Below are 16,218 nucleotides of genomic sequence, written 5' to 3'. Positions count from 1 at the left end.
CAAGTCCCATCAAACTACAGACCGATTTCACTTTTGCCAGCATACTCAAAAATTTTAGAAGAAGTAATGTACAGGCAGCTTCTCAACCATCTGACCACAAATAACATATTATCAAGAACACAGTTTGGATTTCTGAAGGGCTCTGATACGGAGAAGGCTATTTACACCTACAGTGAAAATGTACTTAATTCATTAAATAACAGATTACAAGCAGCAGGTATTTTCTGTGATTTGTCAAAGGCATTCGATTGTGTGAACCACAACATCCTTTTAAATAAATTAAAATTCTATGGTGTCACGGGCAGTGCTGCAAAATGGTTCAAGTCATACCTCGCTAACAGGAAACAAAGTGTGCTCGTGCAAGGGACTAGTGAATTAAGTCATCAGTCATCATCAGATTGGGAAGAAATTACATGTGGTGTCCCACAAGGATCTGTCTTAGGGCCATTGCTTTTTCTTGTGTACATTAATGATCTCTCATCAGTTACACTGCCAGAAGCAGAGTTCATTGTGTTTGCAGATGACACAAGTATTGCAATAAATAGTATGTTGAGTGTAGTTCTAGAAAGATCTGCTAATGATATTTTCATGGATATTAATAAATGGTTTAAAGCCAACTCACTGACATGAAGAAGAGCAGATAGAAGAGGGTGACAGTCTTAAATTCCTGGGATTACAACTTGATAATAAATTCAGTTGGGAGGAGCACACCACAGAACTGCAGAAATGCCTTAACAAATGTGTATTTGCAATTCGAGTGTTAGCAGACATAGGCAACATAAAAATGAAAAAGCTTGCATACGTTGCCTACTTTTGTTCCATAATGCCATATGGTATAATATTTTGGGGTAACTCTTCAAGTCAAACAAAAGTTTTCAGAGTCCAAAAGCGTGTAATACGTATTATTTGTGGAGTAAATACACGGACCACCTGCAGAAACCTCTTCAAAGAACTGGGTATACTAACTACTGCCGCTCAGTATATTTACTCCTTAATGAAATTTGTCCCAAATAATATATCTCTTTTTCCAACAAACAGCTCAGTTCATACATACGATACCAGGAACAAAAATGATCTGCACAAGGACTTAAAAGCACTTACTTTAGTGCAAAAAGGAGTCCACTTCTCGGGAACACTCATCTTCAATAATTTTCCAGAAAACATAAAAAATTTAGTTACAAATGAAGATCGTTTAAGAGGAGCCTGAAAGACTTACTAGTGGCCAACTCCTTCTACTCCGTTAACGAATTTTTTAATAGAAACAAATAATGTATTGTATTTATTCATACTATTAGTATTGTTATTTCAGCTTTAAAAATTGACATGTTCCACATCCACGAGGATCTCCTCAGCACGGATCTATGGAACGAAAAACTAATCTAATCTAAATCTAATTTGTGGGCGGGTGACACCATCCTTGCGCCTGCCGGTGTCGTTTCGAATTCTACGAGAGCTCGCGGTGTGCCGGCAGATGTTCGTGACGCAGCTGATGGCGGAGCCGATGAAGACGTGGGTGGACCTGCAGCGGCCGCTGGCGTCGGACGACCTGGAAGGGTTCCTGCACCGCAGGCTGATGGTGTCGTGGGCGTGCCGGCTGGGCGTGGCCGACTGCGTCCAGCAGGCCACCAAGCTGTTCGCCGACTGGATGCGACAGCCGGACCCTGACCGGGAGAACCCGTCAGTATCAGTGACACACGTCAGTGGACGGAACATCTCTCCCACACTCCCATTACAGATTCTCCATACGGGCATCGGTACGAGTGTGCCGTGTGCTGTTCAGAAAGCCACGGTGACACCTGCCCGCTTTAGAGATCTGGAGACGCTCACTGTTTTGATGTGGCAATACGGAATGGTCGATTCCTCTGCACGTTCTGGCACACTTGCCCCCTAGCGGGGCTTTCTGCACCCACGTCACAGTGTATGCTACAGATCGAAACTGGGAGAGATGCACTGTACGCTGACGTCTGATATTTCTCTGTGCGGCTGCTTTCTGAAACCCCACAGGTGCTTACGAATAAACTTTTACTTAGGACTAACCCTTGACAGAAAACTGACGTGGGTTAACGTACCTCATTACTCGTACGGACCGAAACCAATTCTTCAGAGTGTGGCGCTGCATTATGAGTATTAAAATGTCTCGAATATTTGAGCCACTGTTGTAAATCGCCTTCGTCACGGTTCTGTGTTCATTCATAATTCTTTCATAGAATGTTAAATAGTGAAAAATGTAGAATGTAGTCGCAGTAAATAATAATAATACAAACATCGCGGTGCAGTGTATCGTGCTCTTCTTTAACAGCGGTGGGACGTCAAACGAGCCGGCTTGGGGCAGAAGAGGCACCACAGGACATTTTAATTTCCGTGTCTATACTTTAACAAGTAAATTTATAAGTATTTGTCAACATGACCAGGAAGGATTCAGGGTTCACACTCATAGCAGTGGAAGTTCGAAAACATAACGAAATAATTTTTTTTACGTGTCAAATTTCATCATCTTTTTCACTTGCTAATGGCTGCATTTGTTGCTATAGGTACACTTTTGTTCACAAGCAAGAGAGATTCTTCGATGAATTTTGCGCAGCATACGTACCATACTTACAGGCGTATGAAACTCTGGAATTTATTTAATTTATGAAAAAAGGAATGAGGTGTTATATTTTAAACTTCATGTTTAGAAAAACCACAAATTTTATAGTTAATTACCCCAATTTTTACCACAGTTTTTAATAGATTTTGAAAATCCTAGAGTTTCATACACCGTTAAGTACGGTTTGAATGCTGTGCAAAATTCATCGAAGAATCTCTCTTACTTATGAAGAAAAGTGTACCAATAGCAACAAATGCAGCCATTAGTAAGTGAAAAAAATGATGAAATTTCACATGTAAAAAAAATTGTTTCGTTATGTTTTCGAACTTCCACTTCTATGAGTGTGAATTCTCAATCCTTCCTGGTCATGCTGACAAAGTTTTATGAATTTATTTGTAAAAGTATAGACAGTGTAAATTAAAATGTCCTGTGGTGCTTCTCTTGCTCCAAGTCGGCCCGTTTGACGTCCTACCGCCCTTAACAAGTAAATTCATAAATATTTGTCAGCATGACCACGAAGGGTTCAGGATTCAAACTCGTAGAAGTGAATGTTCAGAAACATAAGAAAATAATTTTTTTACATGTGAAACTTCATCATTTTTTTACTTACTATTGGCTGCATTTGTTGCGATACGTACACTTTCCTTCATAACTAAGAGAGATTCTTCGACGAATTTTGCACAACATACAAACCAAACTGATTTCGTCAACTTCAGCAGCAGCATGCAGTTTGTCAAGTGTGTCTTTCGTTGTGCGAAGAACATCTTTTATTGCGTTGCTGCCCGCTCGATGGAGAATTTGGCAACCGGTTCAGTGACACCTTGAACTTATCGTAATAGAACGATGTTTTGTGCTTCCTTTCGCTACCCTCTATTGCCTTCGTTGTTTCTTGGCATAGTTTTATGTGTTACTTTCATTCCATAACCGTTGGCACAAAAAATGGACTTGAGGTTTTGTAGTTCACCCTTCAGACGTCCACCGATCCTGAGAGCCCTCTCGGTTAAAGTGTGCAGGGTGGATTACTTGTGTGTAGGATGATATTGGGAGGAGCCATGGAGGTGCCTGTCAGTACAGATTGGTTAATTATGTTTTCTATGACCCAATTTTCCATCAAGCTTACTGTAAACTTCCACTTCGAAGAAAGTGTATGTAGGTTGTTGTTGTTGTTGTTGTTGCGGTCTTCAGCCCAGAGACTGGTTTGATGCAGCTCTCCATGCTACTCTATCCTGAGCAAGCTTCTTCATCTCCCAGTACCTACTGGAACCTACATCCTTCTGAATATGTTTAGTGTATTCATCTCTTGGTCTCCCTCTGCGATTTTTACCCTCCACGCTGCCCTCCAATACTAAATTGGTGATCCCTTGATGCCTCAGAACATGTCCTACCAACCGGTCCCTTCTTCTAGTCAAGTTGTGCCACAAACTCCTCTTCTCCCCAATTCTATACAGTACCTCCTCATTAGTTATGTGATCTACCCACCTAATCTTCAGCATTCTTCTGTAGCACCACATTTCGAAAGCTTCTATTCTCTTCTTGTCTAAACTATTTATCGTCTATGTTTCACTTCCATACATGGCTACACTCCATACAAATACTTTGAGTAACGAGATCATGACACTTAAATCTATACTCGATGTTAAAAAATTTCTCTTCTTCAGAAACGCTTTCCTTCCCATTGCCAGTCTACATTTTATATCCTCTCTACTTCGAGCATCATCAGTTATTTTGCTCCCCAAATGTATGTAGGTAAACTCTAGAATTTTCCAAATGTATTAAAAACTATGGTAAAAATTGAGATAATTAACTATTATGAAATTTGAGTTTTGAAGTTTAAAGTCTAACGGCTCATTCATTTTTTTCATAAATTGGATAAATTCTAGAGTTTGATACGTCTGTAAGTACGGTTTGTATGTTGTGGAAAATTCATCGAAGAGTCTCTCTTATTTACGAAGAAAAGTGTACATATAGCAACAAATGCAGCCAATGGTAAGTGAAAAAATGACGTAATTTCACATCTGAAAAAAAACTGTTTTGTTTTTCAACTTGCACTGCTATGAGTGTGAATCCTGAATCCTTGCTAGTCATGCTGACATAGTTTTATGACTTAACTTGTCGGTTCTAGGCGCTCAGTCCGGAACCGCGCGACTGCTACGGTCGCAGGTTCGAATCCTGCCTCGGGTATGGATGTGTGTGATGTCCTTAGGTTAGTTAGGTTTAAGTAGTTCTAAGTTCTAGGAGACTGATGACCACAGATGTTGAGTCCCATAGTGCTCAGAGCCATTTGCACCATTTTTTTTTCTTAATTTGTAAGTGTATGGACAGTGGAAATTGAAATGTCCTGTGGTGTGTCTCCTGCTCCGAGTCGGGCCGTCTGACGCCCCACAGTGTAGTGTGAGAGTAGCAGGCGGCAGGTGAGAACACGTCACCACTTTGCCCGCAGGGTGCCGGCGGGCCTGCAGTACGAGGTGGTGTGCACGGCGCTGAGGCACGGCGGCGAGGCGCGCTGGCGGTTCGCCTGGGAGCGCTACCTCGCCTCCAACGTGGCCTCGGAGCGCGTCCAGCTGCTGCAGGCGCTCACCTGCGCCCGCGAGCCCTGGCTGCTGCAGAGGTCAGTCAGTCAGCCGCCAGCCGGCTAGCCACCCACCCACCCCACTGGACGCCCACCGGCGCTCGCCTCTCCGACTGCCTCACTCGGCGTTGTGTTTCTCTTGCCCGGTGATCGAACTGATGTCTACATCTACATTTATACTCCACAAGCCACCCAACGGTGTGTGGCGGAGTGCACTTTCATTACCTCCCTTTCCTGTTCCAGTCGCGTACGGTTCGCGGGAAGAACGACTGCCGGAAAGCCTCCGTCCGCGCTCGAATCTCTCTAATTTTACATTCGTGATCTCCTCGGGAGGTATAAGTAGGGGGAAGCAATATATTCGATACCTCATCCAGAAACGCACCCTGCCGAAACCTGGCGAGCAAGCTACACCGCGACGCAGAGCGCCTCTCTTGCAGAGTCTGCCACTTGAGTTTGCTAAACATCTCCGTAACGCTATCACGCTTCCCAAATCACCCTGTGAAGCAACGCGCCGCTCTTCTTTGGATCTTCTCTATCTCCTCCGTCAACCCGACCTAGTACGGATCCAACACTGATGAGCAATACTCAAGTATAGGTCGAACGAGTGTTCTGTAAGCCACCTCCTTTGTTGATGGACTACATTTTCTAAGGACTCTCCCAATGAATCTCAACCTGGCACCCGCCTTACCAACAATTAATTTTATATGATCATTCCACTTCAAATCGTTCCCCACGCACACTCCCAGATATTTTACAGAAGTAACTGCTACCATTGTTTGTTCCGCTATCATACAATCATACAATAAAGTATCCTTCTTTCTATGTATTCGCAATACATTACATTTGTCTATGTTAAGGGACAGTTGCCACTCCCTGCAGCAAGTGCCTATCCGCTGCAGATCTTCTTGCATTTCGCTGTAATTTTCTAATGCTGCAACTTCTCTCTATACTACAGCATCATCCGCGAAAAGCCGCATGGAACTCCCGACACTATCTACTAGGTCATTTATACATTTATATACCGTGTGATCACAAAGTCATTATAAATTTGAAAACTGAATAAACCATGGCATAATGTAAATACAGAGGTACAAATTGACACACATGCTTGGAATGACGTGGGGTTTTATTAGAACCAAAAAAATACAAACGTTCAAGAAATGTCCGGCAGATGGCGCTTCATCTGATCAGAATATCAATAATTAGCATAACAAAGTAAGACGAAACAAAGATGATGTTCTTTACAGGAAATGCTCAATATGTCCACCATCATTCCTCAGCAATAGATGTAGTCGAGGAATAATGTTGTGAACAGCACTGTAAAGCATGTCCGGAGTTATGGTGAGGCATTGGCGTCGGATGTTGTCTTTGAACATCCCTAGAGATGTCAGTCGATCATGATACACTTGCGACTTCAGGTAACCCCAAAGCGAATAATCGCACGCACTGAGGTCGGGGGAAGTTGGAGGCCAAGCATGACGAAAGTGGCGGCTGAGCACACAATCATCACCAAACAACACGCGCAAGAGATCTTTCATGCGTCTAGCAATATGGGGTGGAGTGCCATCCTGCATAAACTTCGTACGTTCCAGCAGGTGTTTATCAACCAGGCTGGGGATGATGCGATTCTGTAACATATCGGCGTACCTCTCACCCCTCACGGTAGCAGTTTTGCTGTCCAGCGCCTCTGTCGGACATTTTGTGAACATTGTTCTTTTCTTTGGTTCTAATAAAACCCCATGTCATTCCAAGCATGTGTGTCAATTTTTACCTCTCTATCTACGTCATTCCGCGGTTTATTAAGTTTTCAAATTTGTATTGACTTTTTGATCACCCCGTATATTGTCAAAAGCAATGGTCCCATAACTCTCCCCTGTGGCACGCCAGAGATTACTTTCTCTGCAGACGTCTCTCCATTGATAACAACATGCTGTGTTCTGTTTGCTAAAAACTCTTCAATCCAGCCACACAGCTGGTCTGATATTCCGTAGGCTCTTACTTTGTTTATCAGGCGACAGTGCGGAACTGTATCGAACGCCTTCCGGAAGTCAAGGAAAATGGCATCTACCTGGGTGCCTGTATCTAATATTTTCTGGGTCTCATGAACAAATTAAGCGAGTTGAGTCTCACGCGATCGCTGTTTCCGGAATCCATGTTGATTCCTACAGAGTAGATTCTGGATTTCTAGAAATGACACGATACGCGAGCAAAAAACATGTTCTAAAATTCTACAACAGATCGATGTCAGAGATACAGGCCAATAGTTTTGCGCATCTGCTCGACAACCCTTCTTGAAAACTGTACTCTTTTCCAATCATTTGGAACCTTCCGTTCCTCTAGAGACTTGCGGTACACGGCTGTTAGAAGGGGGGCAAGTTCTTTCGCGTACTCTGTGTAGAATCGAATTGGTATCCCGTCAGGTCCAGTGGAATTTCCTCCATTGAGTGATTTCAGTTGCTTTTCTATTCCTTGGAGACTTATTTCGATGACAGTCATTTTTTCGCTCGTGCGAGGATTTAGAGAAGGAACTGCAGTGCGGTCTTCGTCTGTACGGTCTTGCTGTGTGCTTGGAACAACTCAAAATAATGAACGAGACACTGCCAGTGCCCTATTTTCAGCGATGCCCCTGAAGTCTTTAATGATGATAAGCATCCCAAGACCCCATTAGGTCAGAAAACTACAAAGACACGAAGTTAGATAGTTAGTAAATTTTATGTTCCACAAATCATTGAATCGATCAATCATAAAGATGTAGAGTGAGTCATTTTACATACTTACATGCTGACCACTTACCAAGATTTTTTTTTGCAACATACATATGGGAGTTAGTAGTCCTACACACCATCTGCTGAGCAAGATGAGTCAGACAGGCGAAATACCCTCAGACTTCAATAGGAATATACTAATCCCAGTTCCAAAGAAAGCAAGTGCTGAGAGTTGAGAAAATTACCGAACTATCAGTTTAATCTTATTAAAGACAGAAACGTTGGGGGACATCCAATTTTTTCCAATATGCTGTAGTGTCTCTCCCCCCCCTACTGATGGTGTCAATGGCTTTGTTGAGGTCAACAGAAGCCACATATAATGGCACTCTGTGTTCGCGGCACTTCTCTTATAGTTGGCATGAGGTGAATATCCTGTCACTTGTCCATCTGCCAGTTCGAAATCCACACTGTGACAGGGTAGATCCGAGCAGCCACGGTTTCCACTCTCTTCAGGATTATCCTTGTATACGCCTTTCCAGCAATGCTCAAGAGAGATATTCCTCTATAGTTGTTACAATTAACTCTGTCGCCTTTTCCCTTATAGATTGTTACTGTATTTGTATCTCGCATGTCTTGAGGTACTGGGCCTTCTTCCCAGCACTGCAGTAGGATTTGATACAATATCGACAAAACGCAGTCAAGTTTGATGATTTCTGCTGGTAAGTTATCTTGCCTAGCTTTAGACTTTTAAGTGCGAGTTTAATAAGATCTTTTCACCACAATATGCGTGGCTCTGTAGTCTTCGATGGCAGTACATCTAAACCATTCAGTATGAACTGTGGCGTAAGACAAGGCTGTGTGTTGGCACCTACACTTTTTGGAATTTTCCTCTCGGGTCTGCTCCAAGTGGCTTTCGAGAATTGCAATGTTGGAGTACATCTGCATACCAGGAAAGATGTAAGGCTTTTCAGTGTCAGCCTTCTGAAGAGTAAGACAAACCGCTACGAGACAGTCGCTCGTGAACTCCTGTGTGCTGATGATACTGCAAATGTTGCGAACTCCGCAGAAGAGCTGCAAGAGCTCGTATCAAGATTTAGTCACGCATGTCATCTATTCTCGGTGGGTGTAAACAGCAGTAAGATCGTAATTATGGTTGAGGGTGCTAACACAAAGCCGAATATCACACAAGATGGCACTACTCTGCAAGTCGTAGATAACTTCTGCTATCTTGGATCTACTACAGAATCAAACATGTCTTCAAACACTCTTTGTAAGTGGGAAAGTTCATCTTGCAGACTGGTTTCGTCAGAAATAATATGCGCTCTGTGAGTCAAAGTTCGGAGAACACTCATTGTCTGGGCAGAATGGTGGCGGCTATTTGCACGTAAATACAGATCGGTGTGCGTCGGCTTCCTATACACTTCATGTCCCAAAGTGCCATCCTCTCTGCGCCGAACCACTCACAGAGCGCATATAATTTCTGACGAAACCAGTCTGCAAGATGAACTTTCCCACTTACAAAGAGTGTTTGAAGACAATAGGCACTCTCCACAACAAATACAGAGGGGACTGAAAATGAAACCGATAGAGGCCACAAGGAAAGCAGAAGAAGATGAAGAAACCTTTAAATCGATGGCCTTTCTGCCTGTGGGTAGCCTCTCAGAAGAATAGGACGCATTCTCGGCAGACACTAAGTGAAAGTGATTTTTCGTCCTCCACCCAAGACAGCTGCACTCGTGGGCTCCGTCAAAGATGATTTGCTGCTCCGAAAATCTGGAGTTTACAAAATTCCATGTGAATGTGGCCTTTATCGGACAAACAACTCGTACTGTCCAAGAAAGATGTACAGAACACCGGAGGTACACAACGACTTCTACAACCTAGCAAGTCGGCAGTGGCAGAGCACTGTATTGATAATGGTCACAGTATATTGTATGACAACGTCGAAATTTTGGCAACTACATCTTCCTTTTGCGACTCGATAGTGAAGGAGGCAATTGAAATTCGCTTGACGACGAATCTAATAAATAGAGATAGTGGTTTCAAACTTGATAAATCATGGAATCCGGCACTCGCTGTAATAAACTTGCAAAGACGCCGTCACAGTGCAGCTCGCAATGATATATCGATATGCCGACACAGATCAACTGCGGAGTCATAGATACAACTCGCGCATTATGCACGTCTCTGCCGCCGACCAACGTCTCTGGCGCATTTCCATCTGTGGCCGCAAGCGCAGTCGCGCGGTACAACAGTATAAAGGGACGAAGCGAGCACTGGAGCGGCTCCCTACCTCCCTTCTCCCCCCCAGTCCTTTTGTATTCCCCTCCTCTGCCTACCCCCCTGCCTGTCGCGTCTGCCCCCTACCCCTCTTATGGGTCGTCATCCTCCATCAGCTCCTTTCCCGGTCCCCCCCCCCCCCCCTTCGCTTTTACTCTCCTTTCCACCCTTTTGGTTTTCCCATCTCCTGTCCAGTTTCCCCCCACCTGCTCTCGACTGTGGTGTCACCTTTGCCGACTTTTTCGTGCTGTGTTCTAGTGCCTATTCAGTGTTGTGTTGCGAACAGAAACCATGCTGTCGCTGGGTGTGAATTTTATATACTTTGCGAACAGACTCCAGACTGTCGCCGTGTTTTTTTAACTGTCTATTGTTTTCCCTGTCTGCTCCGTCTGTATTTTTATTCGCTTCATCATCCCTCTGTTGCTTGTTTTAATTTCCCCATTTTCTTTTCACCTTGTTACTCACTAAGTCCCCGATTTTATCGCCTGTTTTTTATTATTATTTATTCTCCTGCTCTTTGTCAGAAAATCTGTAGGCTGCAGAGCAGCGTCCTAAGCTGCTGCCAGCCCGCCCCCTTTGGGGGGAATTGAAATTCAATAAAGAAAAAAAAAAAAAAAAACTGGAGCGGCAGTCTTGCGGCCCACTCTGAAGATGGCTGAACGTTATACAGCCGAAATATTAGAAGAAGAAGGAGATTTCTTGCGGCTGCACACCCGAAACTTAATGGAACAGTCTTTGCGCCGCCAGAACCTGAAGATTCACAACAAATTTATTTTTGTTTGTCTAGTTAATAAATAATTTAACATTAATAATACACATCCATCACTGATGCAAAAGCCCCTAACAGGGAAACGTGGGTGATGCCTTATAACCTGGACTAAAGAGCATTTGGTCGGATGTGTGTTGTTTCGCAATGTTTCCAACTTCCGGCCGAGTTTGCGAAACGAAAGTGAAAGATAGTGGGGGATCGACGACGATTTAGGCAGCCATGATGTAGCATACTGTGGAAGGTCGCATTACTGCCAAGGATTATAAGACTGTTTTGGTCGGTCAGTTCCATTCACGGTACAGCGTTTACTCTCCAGTGGTGATACTACGTTTCAAGATGACAGGGCACACAGCTCGCACCGTCCAGGAGCACAAGGAAGAGCTACCGCATCTCGAAATTGTTGAGCGTTTGTAGTCCACTTTATGCCAACAGCCTCGCCACAGTGGCAATACCGGTTCCTGTCAGATCACCAAAGTTAAGCGCTGTCGGACTCGGCTAATACTCGCATGGGTCACCGTCCGGGCCTGCCGAGTGCTGTTGGCAAGTGGGGTGCACTCGGCCCTCGTAAAGCCAACTGACGACATGCTCGATTGCTACGTAGCGGCGAAAACTGACAACTGAGACCAGATGCCCCTCGGTATCCACATCTGGTGACGCCATAGGGCTCAGAATGACGTGGCGGCCGCTCGCTACCGTTGGGCCTCCGAAGCCTGTTCGGGCGGTGTTTGATTGCTTTGTAGTCTACTCTGGAGAGAAGGGTGCGTAATCTCTGGCCATTCCACCATCGTTACCTGAACTCGCCACAGTTTTGCAGGTAGATGACCTTGAAAACCATACAGGACCTGTATTTATCCATTTCGCGGCGTCTGGAAGATATTTTGAAAGCCAGCGGCTTTCCTGCGCCATTTTAGGCTTGATGGTGTGTTTGTGATATTTCCCGACTTTTGTCCACCCCCACATATAACTGTATTACAATAGAATATTCTCTCCGAAATGGGAGGAAACGGGGTGGTGACGTCCATTAGCCTTGAATGAGATTTTCACTCTGCAGCGGAGTGTGCGCTGATATGAAACTTCCTGGCAGATTAAAACTGTGTGCTGGACCGAGACTCGAACTCGACCTTTGGCTTTCGCGGGCAAGTGCTCTACCAACTGAGCTACCCAAGCACGACTCACGCCCCGTACTCACATCTTTACTTCTGCCAGTACCTCGTCTCCTACCTTCCAAACTTTACAGAAGCTCTCCTGCAAACCTTGCAGAACTAGCACTCCTGAAAGAAAGGATATTGCAGAGACATGGCTTACCCACAGCGTAGGGGATGTTTGAATGTGGCTAAGGCATGTCTCTGCAATATCCTTGCTTTCAGGAGTGCTAGTTCTGCAAGGTTCGCAGGAGAGCTTCTGTAAAGTTTGTAAGGTAGGAGACGAGGTACTGGTAGAAGTAAAGCTGTGAGTATGGGGCGTGAGTCGTGCTTGGGTAGCTTAGTTGGTAGAGCACTTGCCCGCGAAAGGCAAAGGTCCCGAGTTCGAGTCTCGGTCCGGCACACAGTTTTAATCTGTCAAGAACGTCCATTAGCCTTGTTCCCCCGCCCCTCTTCATTGTACCATCACCTGGTAAAGGACATTTGGCGAAAGAATACAGATTTACAAGACCGCCTCTCTCGAGCTGAGTTACCTATAAATAAGACATATTCAAAAAAGTGATGCAGGGCTTCTTTTGTGGCTGTCAACAACAAGTGATTGATGTCCGTCATAGGCGCTTCACCGCCATGGTAAATCTCGCCCAGCTAAATTTTAGAAGACAATCTTTTAGATATTTCTTAACCAAAGTATTATAAAAAGAATTTTTTTTAAATAAAAGCAACTTGATTTTTGTTTGTCTAGCTAATAAATAATTTAACATTAATAATACACTATAACATGAAAAATATTGATTGCAGTCACAATTTTCTTCGAGTTAAACGTGTGCACAGTGTTCCTATAAGCTTCAGTGTGGTGCTGAGAGGTGAGAGGGGATATTTTAGGCGTTATGACTGCCCCTGCTAATACTGCTATCTGATGGTTGGTCAAACTTACGTATATATCAGTTGAAGTTTCACAAGGGATTAGAAATATGGTTTTCAGGTGATTTGACCGGAAAAAGCTGATGGACATCACGAAAACCTGATACTACAAAATGGTAATGTAGAGTTAAAATTGCTCCTAAAATGATATCAGTACTTAACTGTGGGAGTTAATCTGATTTTTGATTGGGTTCGAACTTCAGAACAAATAAGTAGACACTTTTTTGCGAACATGTTCTCCCTCTTATTCTTTCACTCGCACCGGATTGTAACAGTTTTCATTGTGAAGACTGCACGCTGACGAATTTGTAACAGTTTCAATTACAACTTGCTAAGATGAGACTTCAGCTGAAAATGAATCCAGACTGAGCTGACGGGCTCTGCCAAATAAGTATAATTAACATTCAACAATCACCATATTACGTATCGTTGTTTTAATACCTACTAAATTAAACTTGTAACTAAAAAATACCATTTTACAACAAGTCAAAGACAGCACAATAATTCAAGTAACAGAGGAAAATGCTTGGTAAGATCACTGTTTTAGATCAAGAACATTTTCAGTATGAAATTTGACAAATTATGTGCAGGTAACAATTACTTTTAAATAATCTTAGTTGTAAGAGGGTATGCGAAAAAGTAATGACTCCGAATTTCCTTTGTGAAAACTGTAAGAGTTTCAAATAAAACAAACTTGATTTACATTATGCATCTTTATTCTTCGTGTCCACATATTTATTTCTCAACATCGTCACCCTAGCGACGAGCACATTTCTCCGAACGATTTATTACCGTCACTGCAGAATATCTAACTTTGTTGATGGAGCAACAGCCTTAACTCTGCTTACACCACTTCATAACTATGAAAGTCCTGGAAGGTATTCTTCAAGTTTTGGAAACATTCTAAGCTGTCAGACACGATGACGTTGGCACCACCGTTTTCTTCATTACAGGCAAAAAACAAGCCAACGTCGCACATTACTAATGTAGATACAATTATCACCGTACACAGCTTTCATTCTTCTATGAATCTGAAATGGAGGCACGTTTCCTGAGCTTCTAAACTCGATTACATCACGGAGTTCCTCACATACCGACATATTTATGTGGCGCAGCGCGATGCTGCACGCCGCTCTAGCGGCAGACGGTTGTAGCGTGCCTCAGCGAAGCGAGTAAGTCCGGCGAGTAACATGAGGTACACACGGGACCGACACAGAGAACAGAATAAAAAATTCGGAGGAATTACTTTTCACTGTGCTCTCATACTTCAATTACGTGATGATTATAATTCGTAATATTCTCATAAAATGTACAAGAAGTGTTGAATAAATTATTGTAGCCAGTTATATGGTCAGTAAATCGTGGATATTTTAAGATAATTTCATGCTGTCATGTAATCTTCAAGAAGCTCCAAAAACAGTTTTACATTCAATAATCGAACAATGGAAAATCCAGGATGGAATGTAACAATATTATGAGAAAGAAGTTGCTACTCACCATATAGCAGAGACGCTGAGTCGCAGGTAGGCTCAACAAAAAGACTTTCACAATTAAAGCTTTTAGCCATTGGCCTTGAGTCGTCTGTGTTAGTTGCGTTTGCGTGCGTGTGTGTGTGTGTGTGTGTGTGTGTGTGTGTGTGTGTGTGTGTGTGTGTGCGCGCGTATGTGTTTATTGCTGACGAAGGCTAATGGCCGAAAGCTTTAAATGTGAAAGTCTTTTTCTTGTGCATATTTGTGACTCAGCATCTCCGCTATACGGTGAGTAGCAACTTTCCTTCTCATAATATTGTTACATTCAATAATAATATTTTGACAGCTTAATAGTTTCCTTTTTTAATTATAGTGGTAGTAGCGAACTCGAGTAACATCCAAACTACAAAATTAAAGCACTGACAATGGTTATCTAAGATTACTGTACTCAGTAGTTTTGAATGACGTGCTACACTGTATCAAGAGGTGAACTACACTGAGGTCCAAAAGTTAAGGGACAGCGATACACACACACGCAGGTGGCGGTAGTAGCCAATCGCATACACAAGGTGTAAAAGCACAGTGCGTTGGCGGAGATGGCTTTTGTACTCAGATGATTCACATGGAAAGGTTTTCGACGTGGTTGTGGTCGCATGGCGGGAACTAATAGACTTTGAACGAAGAATGGTAGTTGGAGCTAGACGCATTTCGGAAATCGTGAATTCAGTATCCCATGATCCACAGTGTCAAGAGTGTTCCGAGAATATCAAATTTTAGGCATTATCTCCACAGACAACGCAATGGCACGGGCTTCACTTAACGACCGAGAGCAGCGGTGTTTGGGTGCAATCGTCAGTGCAAACAGACAAGCAACGCTGCGTGAAATAACCGCAGAAATCTGTTTAGGACGTACGACGAACGTATAAGTTAGGACAGTGCGACGAAGTTTGGCGTTGATGGGCTGCGGCAGCAGACGATGGATGTGAATGCGTCTACTAGTAGTACAATATTGCCTTCAGCGACTCTCCTGGACTCGTGACCATATCGGTTGGACTGTAGACACTGCGGAACAGCAGCCTTCTCAGATGAGTCCGGATTTCAGTCGGTAAGACCTGATGGTACGGTTCAAGTACAGTGCAGACCCCGTGAAGGTAGGGGCGAAAGTCATCAACAAGGCACGTGCTGGTTGTTGGCTCCATAATGGTGTGGGTTGTGTTCATTTCATTTAATTATTTGTCCATTTGATTCATTACATACTTAAACAGTACATTGAAATCATAAATTACAAGTGACAAATATAGCAATTTGAATTTAATCATTGTTTACAAGGCTATTTTTTGTAATTTAAAAATTCTTTTACAGAGTGAAAACATTTTTCCACTAGAAATGACTTAAGGTTATGTTTAAAAAAAATTTTATGTTGCTGCGATTTTAAATCACTGGGTTGGCTGTTATATAGCTGAACTGTTATCTGTGATACACTTTTTTGGTACAGTGCTGTTCTACACTGTGACGTGTGGATATTATTTGTGTTTCTTGTGTTGTCACTGTTTATATGCTTATTTTGTTGATGATGTCCAGTTTTGTTTAAAAGATACTCACTTGCGAACAGGATACACTCACATATGTAAAGACTCGGTAGGGTCGTTATTTTTATCTGGATGAAATGTGGTCTACATGTTCCCAGTTTTCTTAGGTTTCAGATAGCCCTGGTTGCTCTTTTCTGCATCCTAAAGATCTTTATACTGGTGGCTTAATTTCCCCAGAAGATTAGCC

At 43.1% G+C, this 16,218-nt stretch overlaps 1 protein-coding gene across 1 annotated transcript in view; it reads left to right on the top strand.

The window, feature by feature from the left end:
* Positions 1–16,218, top strand: part of LOC124718885 (aminopeptidase Ey-like) — a 209,084-nt gene that overhangs the window by 151,107 nt on the left and 41,759 nt on the right. The window contains exons 11-12 of the mRNA XM_047244525.1: positions 1,472–1,677; positions 5,028–5,195. Of these exons, the coding sequence (XP_047100481.1) occupies positions 1,472–1,677; positions 5,028–5,195 (374 nt within the window). The remainder of the gene's footprint in view (positions 1–1,471; positions 1,678–5,027; positions 5,196–16,218) is intronic.

This window comes from Schistocerca piceifrons, chromosome 10 (assembly GCF_021461385.2).
Source record: "Schistocerca piceifrons isolate TAMUIC-IGC-003096 chromosome 10, iqSchPice1.1, whole genome shotgun sequence".
Lineage (NCBI taxonomy): Eukaryota > Metazoa > Arthropoda > Insecta > Orthoptera > Acrididae > Schistocerca > Schistocerca piceifrons.
This window is presented reverse-complemented; position numbering and strand designations above follow the sequence as displayed.